Source organism: Oratosquilla oratoria, chromosome 32, assembly GCF_046742065.1.
Source record: "Oratosquilla oratoria isolate Oo_2021 chromosome 32, ASM4674206v1, whole genome shotgun sequence".
NCBI lineage: Eukaryota > Metazoa > Arthropoda > Malacostraca > Stomatopoda > Squillidae > Oratosquilla > Oratosquilla oratoria.
The window spans coordinates 11,679,211-11,696,204 of NC_134808.1; the positions used below are offsets into that span (position 1 = coordinate 11,679,211).

Sequence of the window (16,994 nt, forward strand, 5' to 3'; positions counted from 1 at the left end):
CGCCGCCCCCTCATTAAATCCTTGGAAATTATTATCCTCACCTTCCATTGAACTGCTCTTATCTATGTTTCTGATCTTTACAATTTTGTTAGTCCCATCATCGAAATCCAAGTCATCCGTTCGGCGTTTGTTTACAAGCCGCCTGGACTCTTGGACCAAGTCCTCCCCTTCCTCATTTCCTTCCATTTCCCTCAATATCCCTTCCCTTCTCCTTCCCTATCACTACCCCACTATTCCAGGAGCACTCCCCTTCCCTACAAATACAAAAAGGCACTTCCTGGATGTTGAGATCCACGCAGTTTTTCCTTTTTCTTTGGAACACCAGTTCTCGCCGTCCATTCGGTGAAAGGGTGTGTGTGTGTGTGTGTGTGTATTTACCTAGTTGTATTTTACGGGAAGGGGAGCTATGCTCATGGTGTCCCGTCTTCATATCTCATTTTATCTAAACTATTTTTAAATTCATGTATTGTTTTTGCACACACTACTCTCTCATCTAACTTGTTCCAAATGTCTATTACTCTGTGAGGAAAGCTATTATTTTTCAGATCTCTCCTATAGCTGTCTTTCTTGATTTTCTTTCTGTGTCCTTTTGTATTTCTTTCATCCCATTTTATCAGATCCTCTCTATCAATAATTTCTATGCCTTTCATGATTCTGTAAATAGTTATCAAATCTCCTCTCTTCTTTGCTCTAGTGTCTGAAGCTCAAGTTTTGCTAGTCTCTCTTCATATGATAGTTTTGAGTGTTGGTGCCAATTTTGTAATTGCTCTTTGTATTCTTTCAAGTTTTGTTATACATTTTTTTTTTTTTTGTATTTGGTGACCACATCATTGCTGCATATTCCAATCTTGGCCTTATCAAAGAGCTTAATATTTTCTTCACCATTTCTTCATCCAGGTATGTAAATGCCACATTGATTGTTCTAATTAAATGATAAGTTTCTCCAAAAATCTTGTTTATATGTTTCTCAGGTGACATATTATTCATAATGATGACTCCCAGGTCCTTTTCATTTTCTACTTTTTTTTATTCCTTCTATTCTTTTTTTGCTTCTACCAAATTCCATTATACTACACTTTTTGGTATTTAACTCCATCTCCCACTTCCTACTTCATTCCCATACTTTATTTAGATCACTCTGTAGTGACTCACAATCTTCTTCGGTGTTCACTTTTTTTAACAGTTTTGCATCATCTGCAAAGAAGCTCATGTAACTTGCAATTTCTTTATCCATATCATTAATATATGTAGCAAACATTATTGGGGCCAGAACTGTTCCTTGGGGAACACTGCTTATTACTTCATCCCAGTTAGAGTGTTTGTCTCTTATCACTAGTCTCATTTTTCTTTCTTGCAAAAAGTCTTCCATCCATTTAAGCAGTTTGCCCTGTATTCCTCCTTCAGTTTCTAATTTCTTAAGTAACTTCTTATGTGGTACTTTGTCAAAAGCTTTTTTTAGATCTAGAAATGCACAATCAGCTCATCCATCTCTTTCTTGTATTATATCTATTAGCCTTGAGTAGAAGCATATTAAATTGGTGACGCATGATCGTCCTTGTCTGAATCCAAACTGCCTTGGATTTAGTACGTTGTTTTTTTCTAGATAGTTTACCCATCTACTTTTGATAATTCTTTCACAAATTTTTGCTATTGTACTTGTTAGAGAGACTGGTCTATAGTTTGTAGGGTCCTCTTTATTTCCTCCTTGTTATATAGGTACTATATTTGCTCTTTTCCAATCTTCTGGAACTTTTCCTTCTTTCAAGGAACTGTTTATTATGCTTTGTATTTTGTTTGCCAGTTCATTCCTGCATTCTTTCAAAATCCAGTTTGCTATTTCATCTGGTCCATGCGATTTTCTGCCATCAAGATTACTCAAGTGTTTCAATATTTCGTTCTTTGTTACTTCTATTTCTTTCATAGGGGAACTTTCTCTTCCCATTCAATCTCTCCAGGTTGTATGTTCTCCCTTGTAAACACTGATTAAAATTGCTTGTTCATAATTTCTGCCATTTCTGTTTCCTCTGTGTATTCAACTCCTACTTGTCGTAATTTCTCTAATTCTTGTTTGTTTTTCAGTTTGTTTACAAATCTGTAAAATAGATTTGGTTGATCTTTACATTTTTCTATGACATCTTTTTCATATTTTCTTTTTTCGTCTCTGCACACTTGTACATATTAATTTCTATAACTAGTGTATATTTTCCATTTTTCAGGTCTTTTGTTTTTCTTCAATTTGGTCCAAGCTTTGTCTCTTTTGTCTTTTATCTCCTTACAACTTTTGTTGTACCAGCACTTCACATATTCTTTTTCTTGTTTTTGTCTTGAGACATACTTTTCCACTCCTTTTTTTTTCTATAAATTTTTGTCAAAATATTCCATTTCTTTTCTACTGTTGTATCTTCTTTGTGAATTCTTTCCCAATTTTCATTTTGAAAGAATTATCTTATTTTATCAAATTTCTTTTTTTCATACATCAATCTTCCTTTTCTATATTGTTCATTTCTTTTCATGTATTTTTCTTCATTTAGTTCTAGTTCTATCAATATGTGGTCACTTTTACTTATTGGTGCCTGGTATTCTATCTTTTCCACAATTTCAGGTTCTGATGTGATTATAAGGTCTAGTCTCGATGGTTCTTCTTCATTTCTTTACCTAGTGTTCTCTTGGATCCATTGTGTCATTGTGTGGTCAATAATCATCTCAAGTAGAACATTTCCCCATGAGTCTTCTCCACCCTTTACGGTCATCTCTTCCCAGCAGACTTTGCACTTAAAGTCGCCCATCATAACTATTCTTCTTCCATCTTCCATTATCTTGTTTAATGTTATTCTTGTGTCTTCTAACATACTTTTATGTTCATTCTTTTCCCACGAGGCTGTTTTTGGGGGCACGTAATTTATTACAAACTTTCTGCTCTTCTTATCTCTGTCTTCTACTTCTATCATAATCATCTCTACTCTATTCTTTCCATATGTGACACTCTTCACGTTTATATCCTTCTTAGTCAGGGACATAACTCCACCCCCTTGTTTTATCTCTCTGTTTCTAATCCAATAATTATATTCATTGTGTCCTATGCTGTTGGGTGGTAGTGGACTTTTAATTTTGTCTCTACAATTCCCATTATGTCCGGTTCTTTTTCCTTCAGATACTCGTTCAGTTCATTCAGTCCTATTATTAATCCATCTATATTTGTGTAGGACACTCTTAGCTTTCTGTTATTTCCATTGTATTCTCTGTTTCTTTTTTGTTTCTCTCTGTTATGGTCCATTTCCTCACTTTCATATTCGCTACTCTCCAATAGAATTCTTCTTTTTCTGACTCCATTCTGTTCTCGTTTTTTTCTTTAGCTTCTTGCCTTTTCATTTTTTTCTTCCTCTCTTTCCTCTTTATTCATTTCTCTTTTCATCCATACCTTTTTATATTGTTCACTTGCTGCTAGCTTCCCTGTTTTTGCTAAGATATTCTCTTCTGTTGTTTGTGACCTGAATTTAATATTAATTGGTCTGGTCTTATCTGTACTATATTTTCCAAGTCTAAACACCTCTTCAATTTCTTTCATGATTTCAGGTTCATCTTCCTGAACTAATTCTACTAAACTGTTTACTTTTTCTTTTTCCTCTTTAATTCTTGTGGTTCTATTTTGGTTAAATTTCTCTTCCATTCCTAATATAATTATACATTTCTTTTTATCTGCTAAGTCTCTTACAATATTCTCCTTCTGTCTCATCACTTTAATAACTGAGTCTTCAGTTTGTTCTTTCATTTGTTGCTTAATTATGTCAGTAAATGCAATTTTACTGTTTTCTTGTTTTTTTTTCCAGCCCTGTGCTTCCTTTGCTATGGCCTCTTTATTGTCTTTATTATTCCTCTTTAATTCCTCATTCTCTTCTTTAACTTCTTTTAACTGTCTTTTTAATTCTTCTATTTCATTAGTTAAGTTTTTGTTCGCCTTCTCTAGTTCTTCCAATCTTTCAACTCTCTGCGCAATCTTGGCTACGTTACCGAACCTATTTTCCCAATGCTCAGTCATTTTATCAAGTTGCTCCTCTAGTCTTGCTAATCGGGGGAGGTTGGTATCCCCCCCCCAACCTCTTTAAATCCCTGGAAACTTATCATCACCTTCCATTGTGCTGCTCTTATCTATATTTCTAATCTTTACATTTTTGTTGATCCCGTCATCACCGAAATCATTGTCATCATCGGTCCGTCTTTTGTTTACAAGACGCCTGGCCTCCTGGACCATGTCCCCCTCTTCCTCATTTCCTTCCATTTCCCTCAATAATCCCTCCCCTTCTCCTTTTTTATCACTCCCACTACACCACGAGCTTTCCCCTTCCCTATAAATACAATAAGGTACTTTCTTGACGTTGAGATCCACGTAGATTTTGCTTTTTCTTCGGAATTCCAATTCTCGCCGTCCATCCGACGAAAGTGTGTGTATTTATCTAGTTGTACTTTACGGGAAGGGGAGCTATGCTCGTGGTGTCCCGTCTTCATATCTCATTTTATCTAAACTATTTTTAAATTCATGTATTGTTTTTGCACACACTACTTTCTCATCTAACTTGTTCCAACTGTCTATTACTCTGTGAGGAGAGCTGTTCTTTTTCATATCTCTTCTATAGCTGTCTTTCTTGATTTTCTTTCCGTGTCCTCTTGTATTTCTATCATCCCATTTTATTAGATCCTCTCTATCAATAATTTCTATGCCTTTCATGATTCTGTAAATAGCTATAAAATCTCCTCTCTCTTCTTTGCTCTAGTGTCCGTAGCTCAAGTTTTGCTAGTCTCTCTTCATATGATAGTTTTGAGAGTGTTGGTGCCAATTTTGTAATTACTCTGTATTCTTTCAATTTTTTTTTATATATCTTTTTTGTATTTGGTGACCAAATAAAAAGTTTCACCAAAAGTCTTATTTATTTTGTTCTCAGGTGACATATTATTCATAACAATGACTACCAGGTCCTTCTCATTTAATTTTTTTTTTCTATACTTCCTTGTCTCAATTTATATGATCCTGTTATTCTGTTTTGTGGTAATTGTTGTTACGGGAATGGCATTGTTTACCTTGAGCTACGGCAATTTCCCGAAAGCCTGTTTAATTTTCGAATCTGGAATCTTTCCTGTAACTTCGTACCACACTATCGTAATTTTAATTAATATTATTAAACTCCCCTCCCTCTTTATTGTTTATTAAAGCCTATGTTGTAATTTGATTAACAAATCGGGAACTTGAGAACTTACTTGAAGTATCAGTTGTCCCGTGGCTTCGAAGCCGTTTTGAAGGCTCGTTAGAACTCCAGCCGAACGAGACTAAGTTTTAGTCAAGTGAACGCCAGACAAGCTTTAACCCTGTCACCAGAAGGACAATCAAACCTCGGCTAAGGATTTCTACAGACATCGAAGCCTCAAGAATTCTATTCATTTCCGACGATTAGTTAGAGAACTCAAACAGGTAAGTTCTCTAACATTCTCAGTTTGGATCAATTAATTACTACATAGGTTTTTTCTCTAACTAATCGAGAATTCAGATCAGTCTTATAATACTATAGTTTATTTTTTCTAACTAATCTGAATTCTCTGATTTAGTTTTTCAACTCGGAAATCGTGAATTTACGTAAAATTTAAATTTAACTTTAGTAGTCGATTTCGACTTTAACTTATTTCCCCCTTTGTGTCGTAAGCCACTATGTAAACATATTTCATTAAGGTTACGATAGTGTGTGGGTACGAAGTCCGGTTTCCTGTTCGTTATACCGAGTTTGTTCGGGTTTATTAATTTCCTCGTTTGAGGACCTTGTTAACTTTCGGGATTTTTGCCGGCTTTGGTACATTGTTTTTCTCGTGAACATTGGGAAATTTCCGAAAAGTTCTCTATTCTTGATGGCCTCTATTGTTATACTGTCGTGGTTTCTTTTGATTTGTTGCCTTTATCCGATTTAAGCTAGTATTTAAATCAAAATTATTTTTACTTAATTTCTATCCTCGTTGTGCTTAGTCCATAAGACGGTTTTTGGCACGACTATTTTGCTCGTGTATTTGTGACGAATTGTTGGGTTGGCGTCGTTATGGCTACCCACGGTAAGACATTGTCCGCTTCGGAAGTTTTGCAAAGACTCCGAAGACAGAGAGCTCATAAAAAGGGGCTTATCTCTAAGGACTTTAAAGCTCTGAATGAGAAATCTGATTCTTTATCTATTTCCGTCCTTGACGATGTGTTAATTCAGATTGAGAATTTCCTTTAAAAAATACAAGATTTCGACGAAGAAATTCAAGATTTGCTCTCCGAAGAAGAAAAGGACGAGGATATGGAGAAATACAGAGCTTACCACCTGTCCGTTCTTCTCGAATTGTCTCCGTATAAGGAACGGAGACAAGAATTAAAGGGAGTTTTTGAATCTCAAATAGGTGAAAAACTAGACAAGTCCACTGATAATTCTGTAAAACTTCCTCTGCCTCCTATTATTCTTCAACATTTCGAGAACAATTCTAGCAATCCTTTTGCTTATTTAAACTTTAAAAAGGGTTTTCTGAATGCCTTAGCTGGTATCCCCAATCTGACTAATAGTCAGAAGTTAATTTATTTGAAGGGATACCTCAGAGGAGGCTTTCCATTTAGTAGAGAACTTACCCGTGGATGATTCAAGTTTTGACTGCTTTCCATCTTCTTGATGAGTTATATTTCAACAAGGAAGAAATTCTTGATAAGGTGTTGATTTCCATTATCAATGCACCGGAGGTCTCACTCTTGAGAGACCTTGAAAGTTACATTAGGTCTATAGATTCCAAGCTACAAGACCTTAAGGGAATTGGGCAGAGGTGGGCGCGCGAAACTTTTTTGGGTTCCGAATCCGAACCCGAATCTTCGCCGGTTTTGGTTTCCGAACCTCCGAATAGCGAACCCGATTTTCAAAATTTCGGTGCAAACATTTATTCCGAACATTTGTCCACAAACCTCCGAATCTTTAGAAAATAACAAAGCAAACCTTAATTCCGATACCTTCCGAACATTTCCAAATTTCTAACCTAAATTTTACTCATTCCGAATCTCCGAATCTAAATTTAAAGCTTTCCGATTAAAAAAAGTGTTTTTTTTTTTAAGAGATCTACATCATTTATTAAACAAATCATTACTAGAAAAACAAATTATTAATACAAGACAGTAAAAAGTAAAAACAAAAGTTCACAAAACAAAACAGTAAAAACATTTAAAACAAAAATTCACAGCACTTCTGTCTTTACTCTTCACTCTTCACAGATTCACTCTAACTTGTCGGCCCTCTCTCCCTCTTAACCAACTTCAAGTTCCCCTTCATGAAGGTCAGGTTCTCAAAGTTCAGATTGGTCAGAGAGGCTCGCTTTGGCCTCAAAATGTCCGAGCCGAAGCTGAAGAGTCGTTCAGCTGAGGCAGACGAGGGCAGGGGAGTGTTATACTTGATGAAACAGTTCACCCAGTGCTGCCTGTGCTCCTTGGGGAAGTTTGTCGGGGAGATCTTCATGATGCTTGTGCCGAGAATGGCGCCCCAAGTGTCTACTTCCTTGCCGACCTCCTCCTCCAGGTTGGCCACCACCACAGGCTCCTCCTCGTCCTCAAGAAGGAAGGTAAACTCGTCGTGCTCGCTGGTGTGGCTGGCCACAGACTGTGGCCTGGAGGTGGGCTGGCTGGAGGCGGAGGCCACATCCCCCTCCTTAGACCTGATTTGGGCCACAAGGTCCGACACCATCTTGTCCCTCACCAGGTTGTACAAGTCAGGATTTGTCCTGCATATGTACTTGACCATCTTTAGACGGAACCTGAGGTGGAGGGCAGTCGCAAGGAGCTTCTCCTGGTCCTCAAACATGTGTTGATTTTTTTTTTTTTTTATTTCATCTACCTTTCAGTGAAGCTCTTTTTGTCTCTGCCATGGTGCTCCTGTGTCCCCAGGAGGTAGGTGACGAGGGGCTTGGCATGCTTGATGCTGTTGTCGTCCCTAAGCAGGTTCAAGTCCCTCTGGAGCACCATCACGTTGGGAAGAAAGTTCCCCATGTAAGCATGCTGGTCTGACTGCATTTTGTCCAAAGCATTGGTAACTGGGGCCATAACTTTGACGTACTCGGCGATGACCTCGTTGTCCTCGTCAACAAAGGCGGGGATCGGGTTGGGGCGCATGCTGGTACAGAGATCATTGATCTTTTTACGGGTGTCCAGGTCCTGTAGCAGGCCAGAAAGCATCTTATAGCTGTCATAGCTGGAGTTCCACCTCGTCGCGCCAGGGACTTTAAGTTTTTTGCCGATAGCATCCTTTATCTCGTTGGCTGTGAGAGTTCGGCGGCCCTGGGCATTCCACAAAGACTGTGCCTTGGCAGCCGACCTTCTGAAGATATTCCTGCCACCATGGTTCCATTGTGGGACCTGAAAAAAGAATATTTATTATTTGATATTTTATTACAATTCACAAATTAAAAAATAATAAATAATAATTTACATCTTTTTAGTTTTTACCAAAAGAACAATAAATTATTTAATATTTATAAATGATTAATTTATTGAATTTAAAAAAACAAAATTATTATACTCACTTTGGAAACATCCTCAGACGCCAGGAGGTTCAGAGTGTGTGCACCACACCTCTGGTGTTTAGGCAGGCTAACCTCGGCTTCGTCAGCCTGGTCCAGGGCCTCCTCCATAGATATGACCTGAGGCTCGTCAGCCAGCTCTTCGTCAGGCTTGTCCTCGCCAGGTTGTATGACGACGTCCTCTTGTGCAAAGTTGACAAATGCACTTACATAGTTTGTGCCATTGTCTGTGGTCGTGCAGAGAATCTTGCTGCTGATGCTGAAGTCCTCATGCAGCTTGCTCAAGGACCTCGCCAAGTACTCGGCTGTCTGGCTCTCCTTCACCTCCTTCATGCCCAAGACTGCAGTCGTCCTCTCCAGGGTGGCCTTGTCCAACCACGAGACTGTGGAGCCTATGAAGGCCCGGTTGTGGCTCGACCAGCTGTCGGCAGTGGTGGCCAGGTAGTCCTGCTTGGACATGATCTGGGTGAGCTCATTTTTGGCCCTGTCGCTCATATGCTTGATGTTGTCGCCAAGCTTTTTCCTGGACGGCAGCTTGAACTGAGGGTTCAGGTAGTTGAGGAAGGCCCTGAGCGCCTCTGACTCTGTTGTTATGGTGGGCAGCATGTCGCGGTTAATCCACTGAAACATAAAAAAGATATGTGAGTATTTGAAGTTAAATTTTTGTTATAAATTATTTTTATTTATTGAAGTTAATTGATTTATTAAATTATTTTCATACTAAAACAGTAGAACTTTTAAAAGTAAAACTTACCTCATAAAACAGGTCAAGGGCCTTCTGCTGGTCAAACCTCTCAGCCATAGCCTCCTCAATACAGCCCTGCCTGTGGCTTTTGGCATCCCGACCACCACCAGAAGCAGAGCGGCCACGTTTGCTGCTGCCATCTAAGGCTGCTTTTAAGGCAGGACTATCTAAAGGGTGCTCGGTGGCATAATGCTTCTCTAAGTTGCTGTTGGTGTCATTCTGAAGCTTCAGCCTCGCAGTACAATTTTTCTTGGCGCAGAGGGCAAACCCGGCGTCCCTGCCGACACCACACTTGAAGAAGGGCTTGAGAATGTCCCAGTCTCTGTAGAGGTCCCTTTCCCTCCTGGAACCGTGACCTCCCTCGGCTTGCTCGGCCTCGATGTCGGCAATGTCGATGTCCTCGGCTCGACTTGTGCCAGGCATCAGGTCCGGACTCGAAAACTCTGGCAGTTGGATATCGCTGGCGTCAGATTCACTCTCAGCGAGGCCGCTTGGGTTCGTGGACCTTGGTGTGTCAGACTGAGCACTTGGGTTTCTCGATCTCGGTGTGGATGTCACGTACTTATCCATTGTCAGCGGTGAGTGTGATGTGAGTAGAGTAGTCTAGCCTCCTTGGGTGTCCTCTCCAGTGTTGTCAGGGCAACGGTTGAAGAATGTCTGACTATTTAGTGTAGCACTGTTTAACTAAATCGTAACTTACGGGACGCGGTGACAAGAAAGTCTGCAGACTGTGCAGATTTTTAAACACTAAACAAGCGCTCTGATTGGCTGCTGCAGTCACCGGCGCATGCGCGGTGGCTGCGCGTCACTAACAAGCGTTCTGATTGGCTGGCAGCCAGCTGCGGTCACAACATGACGAGTCTGTGTGGTACAGATAAAGCAACGAGTTAAACACCACGAGTATATTTCCAAGTTCAAAGAAGGGCAGTCCAGGCAGTACTACTAGTCTTTGTTTCGCATTACTACACACAGTCACACAGGCTTGCATATCGAGCACATTTCGACCAGTGGTCATTTGAGACACACACACACACACACACACACACACACACACACACACACACACACACACACACACACACACACACACACACTAACACGCCCATACTGAAATAGAAGTAGAGAGAAGCGATAAAGTAAAACACAATGTTAATGGTCAAAGGCGTCTCTAGTTGTTACAGAAACAAAGGCGTCACCACATCTATATGCCGCGGAAAAGTTGAAAACCAGTGTTTGGTCGTCTTCTTTTTTTCGAATTTTCCCCGGGACACGGAGGTTTGGATTCGCGAAAAAGACGCTCCGAACCCGGAAATCCGAATCTTTTTTGACGTCGGTCCGAATCCGAACCTCCGAACCCAAATCCGGGATTTTGCCGGTCCGAACAAATCCGCTGATAAAGGTTCGCGAACATTTGTTCGGAACGCCCACCTCTGGAATTGGGGTAGATTTCACTAGGCCAGGAAGCGAGGGCCTCCTCCTAATAAGTAAATCAATTTTAATTACATTGCCTAAATTTTTTCTTATTGAATTGTCTCGGGTGATTAATTCTAATTACCCCAATTTTAACCAAATCAAGGAAGTTTACTAGTCAGTTTTGGTTAGACTCAAAATGGGATCAGATGATCTTGGTGTCAAACCTAAAAGAAGCCTTACTACCAGCTCCCTTGCTTTCAAGGAAATTTCCTTGAAAAAACCCCCAGTTGATTCCAGTAAGGGAGTTGATGGCTCCTTTAAGGACAATTCTAATCCCATTAGGAAGTCTATTAGTAGATGTATATTTTGCCTCGCTTCCGACCATGCTAGTTCGAAGTGTACTTCATATAAATCCTTTGAGCACAAGAAAGCTAGAGCATCTCAGTTAGGACTGCAATAGATGCCTAAATCATAGACATGGTTCTTTGGAATGCCCTGGGTTAAAGGCTGCTCTGCCTTACAAATGTTTTGTTTGCAACAAACCCGAGCACCATGAAGCCATGTGTCCTATGGCTTATAAGACACCACTTTCTGAAGGGAAAGTGTTTAATTTTCATAATTCAACAGATTCCATTGTTCCTTTGGTCTCCCTTCCTATTAGCAGAGGAAAGAGAACTGCCCAATGTTTCTTTTTGTTGGACACTGGAGCCCAGTTTTCTATCATTAATAAGGAATTTGTAGATGACAATGTTGGACCTTGTTTAAGTCCTCCTATGGACAAGTTAGTTTCTTCCTTTGGTTTACCTCTAATGAATAAAAGAGGTTTTAACTACACTGCTAACTTAAAACTCCCTTCAGGGATGAATTTTAGTTTGTTCTTTGCCATTGAAGGATTCAACTTGTTCTTACAAATTCCTTCCTTATCTTCTATACTACTTAGTATGAATAATCACCAATTTTTTGTCTCGCCAAGTTTTCCAAAAGTGAAGGGAGACCAATTGAACGTTTTAGGGATCCTAGGCAACGATATTCTTCAAAACTTCTCAAACTTTTCAATTGAAAGTGCCCCCTTGTATGGTAGCCCGTCATGCAAGGTTATCAAACTTGCTAATGGTTACATTCCATACGGGACTGGGGTTCAATATATCCTCCTAGTGAGAAGCCTTTCTACTTAAAGAGAATGATAAGGGGGATTCCTGAAATGCCCTCTAATGAAATCCAAGACGTTGATAGTTTCAAATGCAAGGAGAGGCCTTTGAGGATAAAACCAGACTCTGACCTTGGAGTGGATTCTTATAATTGCTTAGAGGAATATCATGGAGATTCACTTGTTTTCTATAATTCTTCTTTCAAGACCAATGGAGTTTCTCTAAAGAAAACTGAGAAAGGCACTTTCCTTACTCAGTCTTATAAGACTTAAATATTTTCCTCCCAAAAGGTTAGGCAAAGAAAAGTTTCTTATCAACTTCTGTTTAGAACCTGTAAGTTCTCAATTTGATCCTTTGCAGGAAGTCTTTATTAATTCTAATGTTGAGTATGGTCTTGACAATTTCTATTCTTTAGAGTCCATTGGTATTAAAGAGGAACAGACCCCGGATATTGATAATTTACACATTGATGAATTTAAACAGTCCATTTTCTTCAAGAATGGACATTACTATGTGAAGATCCCGTGGAAAAAGGATTTGGTGGATCTTGTTCCCTCTAACCTTAAGATATCTCTAGCTGTAGCTCAAAGGGTTTATGACAAACTTGAGCAAAAGGGGCTTAGAGAGGATTATGAAGCTGTGTTTGACCAGCAAGAGGCCTTGGATATTATTGAGCCAGTAACTAAAAGAGTCCCTGGACAAATCTTTATACCCCATAGACATGTGTTGAAGGATGATGATCTTTCCACTTCTAGAATAAGGCCACTTTTCAATTGTTCTCTCAAAGTAGGAAAAGCTCCTTCCTTAAATGAAGCTGCATTCCCGGGAGTTGACTTGATGAACAACCTACTCTCTCTCTTGTTGTATTTCAGGACCAATAATCATGTCATTTTGGCTGATGTTATGAAAGCCTTCTTGCAGATCCGTTTGAAGGATGAGGCTGATCGTAATAGGTTCTGTTTTTTCTGGAGGATTAGCGATCAGTATAAAGGAGGTATAGTGATGGTGGACTAGTTGGTGAGGTTATTTAATGTTTGCTGGAGAGAAGGTAGAGTGCCAGAGGACTGGAGGAGTGCGTGTATAGTTCCACTTTACAAGGGAAAGGGGGACAAGCGTGAATGTAGTAGTTTTAGAGGGATTAGCTTGTTAAGTGTAGTTGGGAAGGCTTATGGGAGGATCTTGATTGAGAGGATTAGGAGAGGAACAGAGGGAGTAATTGGTGAGGAACAGTGTGGGTTTAGGACAGGTAGAGGTTGTGTAGATCAGATTTTTGTGGTAAGACAGATATGTGAGAAAGCTATAGGTAAGGGGAAGGATATTTTCTGGGCCTTTATGGATCTGGAAAAGGCTTACGACAGGGTAGACAGAAAGGCACTGTGGGAGGTTATGCGGATATACGGGATAGGAGGAAAGCTTCTGGGAGCTGTCAAGAGTTTTTATGAGAGTAGTAGAGCTTGTGTCAGGATTAGAAATGGAGAGAGTGAGTGGTTTGAGGTAAAGGTGGGACTTCGTCAGGGATGCGTTATGTCACCCTGGCTGTTCAACTTATACATGGATGGGGTGGTGCCAGAGGTGAATGCAAGGGTAGTGGGTCAGGGATTGGAGATGGTTAAGGAAAATGGAGAAAAGTGGGAGGTGAGGCAGCTGTTGTTTGCGGACGACACTGCGCTTGTGGCAGGATCGGAGGAGGGACTGAGGAAGTTGGTGACAGAGTTTGGGAGAGTGTGTGATAGAAGAAAGCTGAAGATAAATGTGGGTAAAAGTAAGGTGATGAGATGTACAAGGGGTGAAAGTGGCAGTAATCTGGAAGTGAGCATTAAGGGAGAGCAACTGGAGGAAGTGGATAGTTTTAGATATTTGGGTGCAAATGTGGCAGGAAAGGGTGGAGTGAAGGTGGAGGTAGAATGTAGATTGAGAGAAGCGAGTAAATGCCTTGGTGGTTTAAAAAGTGTAATGAGGAATAGGAATCTTGGAATGGATGCTAAGAGGAGACTGTATGAAGGAGTGATTGTGCCAACAGCACTGTATGGAGCAGAAACATGGAACATGAGAGAGGAAGAGAGAAGGAACTTGAATGTGTTTGAGATTAAGTGTCTGAGAAGTATGATGGGGGTTACTAGACTAGATAGAGTGAGAAATGAGGAAGTGAGGAGGAGAACAGGGGTGGAAAGGGAGCTGGGAGATAGGGTGGATGAAAGAGTATTAGGATGGTTTGGACACATGGAAAGAATGAGTGAAGAAAGACTAGTAAAAGAGGTATGGAAGGCAGAATTGGGGGGAGTGAACATGAGGGGACGTCCTAGGATGAGATTTATGGATGGAGTGAAGGGGGCTTTGGGGAAGAGGGGAATGTCGGTTGAGGAAGGACGGGAGAGGACAGAAGACAGGGGTGAATGGAGAATGGTTGTATATGGAAAATGTTGTGATGCATGAGGTGGATTGGACGGGGGAATGGGGGTGAGGTAGTGTGTGTGAGCAAAAATTTTTGACGCAGCCCGAAGGGATTTCTCCCCGTCCTCTCCTTTATATGGGGGGACGGAGAGGGGGGGTCGCCGATTTAATGAAGCGGCCTTGCTGTGGATGTGCTGTGTCCCGAGACTCTGCTTCTGACCCAGGGCAGTGGACAGGGTGCAGGGATGACCCGTCATCTAGGAGGTGCTGAGATTGGAGGGAGGGTGGAGGGGTGTGGAGTGTTTTCGGGGATGAAATGGGTGGGAATGTTTTTGTGCCTTGTCCTTTTTGGCTACCCCCCTGGTAAGGGGGAAAAAGCCTTGGTATATGTATGTATGTATGTATATACCCTTCAGGTATAATACTATCATTTTTGGCTTCATTTTCTCTCCTTTCATTCTAAATTTCATTATCCAACACCATCTTTCTTTGGAGCCTGACTCTCTAACTGCCTCCTTAATGAAGGATAAATTTTATGTAGACAATTTGGTCTACACTACCAACGAGCTTTGTTCCCTCCCTGCAATGGTCAAGAAGATTGATGAGATCATGCTGAATGGAGGTTTACCTCTCAGGGAGTGGACATGCAATTCGACTTCTGTTCTCTCTGTTCTTGATCAAGAAGTAGTTTGCAATGAAGAGGAGGTTAAACTCTTGGGTTATATTTATAATAAGGATCATGATACTTTGAGAATCAAGGATGTTTCCCTTGACAAGAATGCCTCGACCAAAAGACAAGTTTTGTCTTCCTTGTCTTCTGTATTTGATCCTTTAGGGTTTTCCTCTCCTGTGCTCTTGCATGGAAAAATTCTTATTAGAGAGATGTGCCAAAAGATGGTGGATTAGGATTGGAAATTGGATAGAGAGTTACTTGTTAGATGGAACAAGTTATGTGAAAATTTTAGGGAGGTTAATAACCTATCCTTTAAAAGGATACAGAATACAGGATACAGGATACAGGATACAGAATTTCCCATTAATTTTTTTGTATTTGCTGATGCTTGCAAGGAAGCCTATGGATGTGCTATATATGTAGGACAAGAAGGAAGAGAATTAAAGGAGTCTAATACCTCTCTTCTATTTGCCAAGGTCAAGATGGCTCCTATTAATTAGAGAACTTTACCGTCTTTGGAGCTTATGGCAACTTTTCTATCTTTGAAATGCCTCAACACTATTTTTGAGGAAAGACTGGTGGCTGCCCCACTGGTTGAATCAGTGGTTCTTTTTGTTGATAGTCAAGTTGCCCTTTCTTGGATCCTGACCAACAAGGCTCCTAAGAAAAATATATTTGTCAATAATAGATTGAAGGAAATTTCCAATCTTTTGGAAATTTTCAAGGCCAAGTTCACACCCATTTCCTTTACTTATGTTCCTTCTGAACATAATATGGCTGATTTCGTAACTAAACCTTGTAGTGCTAAGGTGTTCGAGGAAAAATTTAATTGGTGGGTTTATGGATCTGAATGGTTGTTGTTGCCTCCTCATACATGGCCAAAGGGTCACTTGGGATGTATTCCCTCCTGTTTCAAGAGAGACATTGTCAATGCGGCTGTTGTACAAGTTGACACTCCTCCTCTAATAGATGTCTCCAAGTTTTCTTCCTATAGCAAACTTCTTCCTCACACTTCTTTGATTTTTAAGGCTGTCTTTCTGTTCAAGAAGTCTAATGCTGACCCTGTTAAGGCAGCATCTAATTATTTGATGAGTATTATGCAAAGGGATTCCTTTCCTGCTGAATTGGCTTATTTGCAGAATTTCAACACTAATGACGTACCTCCTTTGGTAAGTCAAATGAACTTGTTCTTGGACAAGAATGGTTTGATTAGGTCCAAGGGCAGAATTGACAAGAACATTAACCTCAAATATGAGGTTGTCAATCCCCTTCTCTTGTCCAAATCTCATCATTTAACTAAGATCCTAATTTTCTTTGCTCATTGTCAAGTTATGCACATGGGACTACAAGCCACACTTAATTTCCTTCGTATGCACGGATTCTGGATACTTAAGGCCAGACAAGCTGTTTTAAGCATTTTGAAGGATTGTATAGTTTATAGGAAATACAATTCCCGTGCAGTTAATTATCCTTCTCCTTCCTCTTTACCTGCCTCTAGTGTGCCCTTTGCCCATACTGGTGTAGACTACACAGGACATTTATAGGTTAGAGACAGGAATGGAGAGAAGGTTAAAATATACATTCTTATCTTCACATGTTTCAATACTAGAGCAGTTCATTTAGAAGTTGTGGATACTATGTCCACTCCTGAGTTTATTTTGGCTTTCGTTAGGTTTGCTAACAGGTATGGAATTCCTTCTGCTGTTTATTCTGACAACGCTAAATCTTTTGTTCAAGCGGGAAATGTTATTGAACAGCTTTTATCTTCTGAATTTGAAGAGAAATTCAAAATTTCCCCTGTTCAGCAGAGAACCATCCCTGTTTATGCTGCTTGGTATGGTGCCTCTTGGGAAAGGTTAATACAGACAGTGAAACAATGTTTGTATAAGGTATTGGGTAGGTCTGTTCCTCCCTGGCAGAGATTACCACTCTTTTGTCTGATGTTCAAAACTTTTTGAACAATAGACCACTAACTTATCATTCTTGTGAAAATGAGGTAGATGCTATTACCCCAAATCATTTTCTTATTGGAAGGACCATTCCTTCCTTGATGTTTGGAGAC

General features: G+C 40.1%; 1 protein-coding gene across 1 annotated transcript; it reads right to left on the bottom strand.

Moving 5' to 3' along the window:
- Positions 1-7,876: 7,876 nt before the first annotated feature.
- LOC143017620 (uncharacterized) lies at positions 7,877-10,325 on the bottom strand. The gene is made up of 3 exons (XM_076172406.1): positions 9,317-10,325; positions 8,566-9,183; positions 7,877-8,398 (listed from the first exon to the last, which is right to left on the bottom strand). Exons 1-3 carry the CDS (start codon positions 9,875-9,877, stop codon positions 7,877-7,879), a joined length of 1,701 nt encoding a protein of 566 aa, XP_076028521.1. The 5' UTR covers positions 9,878-10,325.
- Between the last annotated feature and the right edge of the window lie 6,669 nt (positions 10,326-16,994).

Bases quoted from the DNA above. Each gene is read 5' to 3' on its own strand.
- LOC143017620 (XM_076172406.1), bottom strand. From the start codon at position 9,877: ATGGATAAGTACGTGACATCCACACCGAGATCGAGAAACCCAAGTGCT. The intron at 9,184-9,316 runs GTAAGTTTTACT...TTTATGTTTCAG, and splicing joins CCCTTGACCTGTTTTATGAG to TGGATTAACCGCGACATGCT. The intron at 8,399-8,565 runs GTGAGTATAATA...TTCTTTTTTCAG, and splicing joins CGTCTGAGGATGTTTCCAAA to GTCCCACAATGGAACCATGG.